A 1,078-nucleotide genomic window follows, 5' to 3' on the forward strand; every position below is an offset into this window, starting at 1 on the left:
AGTATTCGCCTCTCTGTTGGAAAGGATTCCTCCTGCGCTAGCTTTGCAAGATTGTGTAATGAGTCTTTTAGCTCAGTTGCTGTTAGACATGCTGACTCAGATCTACTTCGATTTTTGCAATTACTTATAAAACGCCTGCAATATGCGACTATTCGAACTAAACGCCTTAGGCTATTACTAATTCCAAATATGAATGATTTAGTTGGTTGAATGTGTCTAACTGCACAAACTGTACATCTTACTTCTATTGTTGGAACTTCTGATTTGGGTGTAATAGGCCATTTATCTTCTGAATTTGATAAGAATAACGGACCATGCCATCAAAGCTCCGATTGCCATAATTGATTGGGAAATACGCCTCGCGAAAGTAAATCGGCTGGGTTTTCTGCTGTTGGCACATGTCTCCAGTTGCGAGTATCAGTTAACTCTTGTATTTCTGCGACACGGTTTGATACAAATACTTGTAACTTGCTTGGTTGCGTTTGTATCCAATTGAGTACTATGGTGGAATCACTCCAGTATGTAATCTTGTCAAACGATATGTTTAATGAACTTAGTATCTTTTTCATTAACCGTGCGAGTGTAAGCGCCGCACAAAGCTCCAGTCGAGGTATTGTTTGTTGTTTGAGTGGTGCGACTCTTGTCTTAGAGCACAACAATCTTACTTCACTTGTATTTTGATGATCTATTGAATGAATATATGTGCATGCTCCATATGCTCCTTGTGCTGCATCTGCAAAACCATGTAATTCGATTCTTGTGTAATTCTTGCAAATCACATGCCTAGGTATCTTGATTTGATTCAGAGCGTTTATTTGATTGCGAAACGATATCCAAGTTGAATGCAAATCTGATGGAATTGCTTCATCCCATGACAATTTGTGCATCCACAATTTCTGTATTAGAATTTTTACCAATACTAAACATGGACTCAAGTATCCTAACGGATCGAATATACGAGTTGTGTCGGACAGTATTTGTCTTTTGGATACCTTTAGCGAAGGTAATTCCTTTATGTTGTAAACTAGCACATCTTGATGAGCTTGCCATACTAAACCAAGGATCTTTGTTTGTAGAC

The 1,078-nt window shown here is 38.4% G+C and overlaps 1 protein-coding gene across 1 annotated transcript; it reads right to left on the minus strand.

Moving 5' to 3' along the window:
- Positions 1 to 320: 320 nt before the first annotated feature.
- On the minus strand, positions 321 to 1,050 carry LOC108773254 (uncharacterized). The gene is made up of 2 exons (XM_018539045.1): positions 993 to 1,050; positions 321 to 940 (listed from the first exon to the last, which is right to left on the minus strand). Exons 1-2 carry the CDS (start codon positions 1,048 to 1,050, stop codon positions 321 to 323), a joined length of 678 nt encoding a protein of 225 aa, XP_018394547.1.
- Between the last annotated feature and the right edge of the window lie 28 nt (positions 1,051 to 1,078).

The sequence above is a fragment of the Cyphomyrmex costatus genome, unplaced genomic scaffold (assembly GCF_001594065.2).
Source record: "Cyphomyrmex costatus isolate MS0001 unplaced genomic scaffold, Ccosl1.0 C2271439, whole genome shotgun sequence".
In the NCBI taxonomy this organism is placed as follows: domain Eukaryota; kingdom Metazoa; phylum Arthropoda; class Insecta; order Hymenoptera; family Formicidae; genus Cyphomyrmex; species Cyphomyrmex costatus.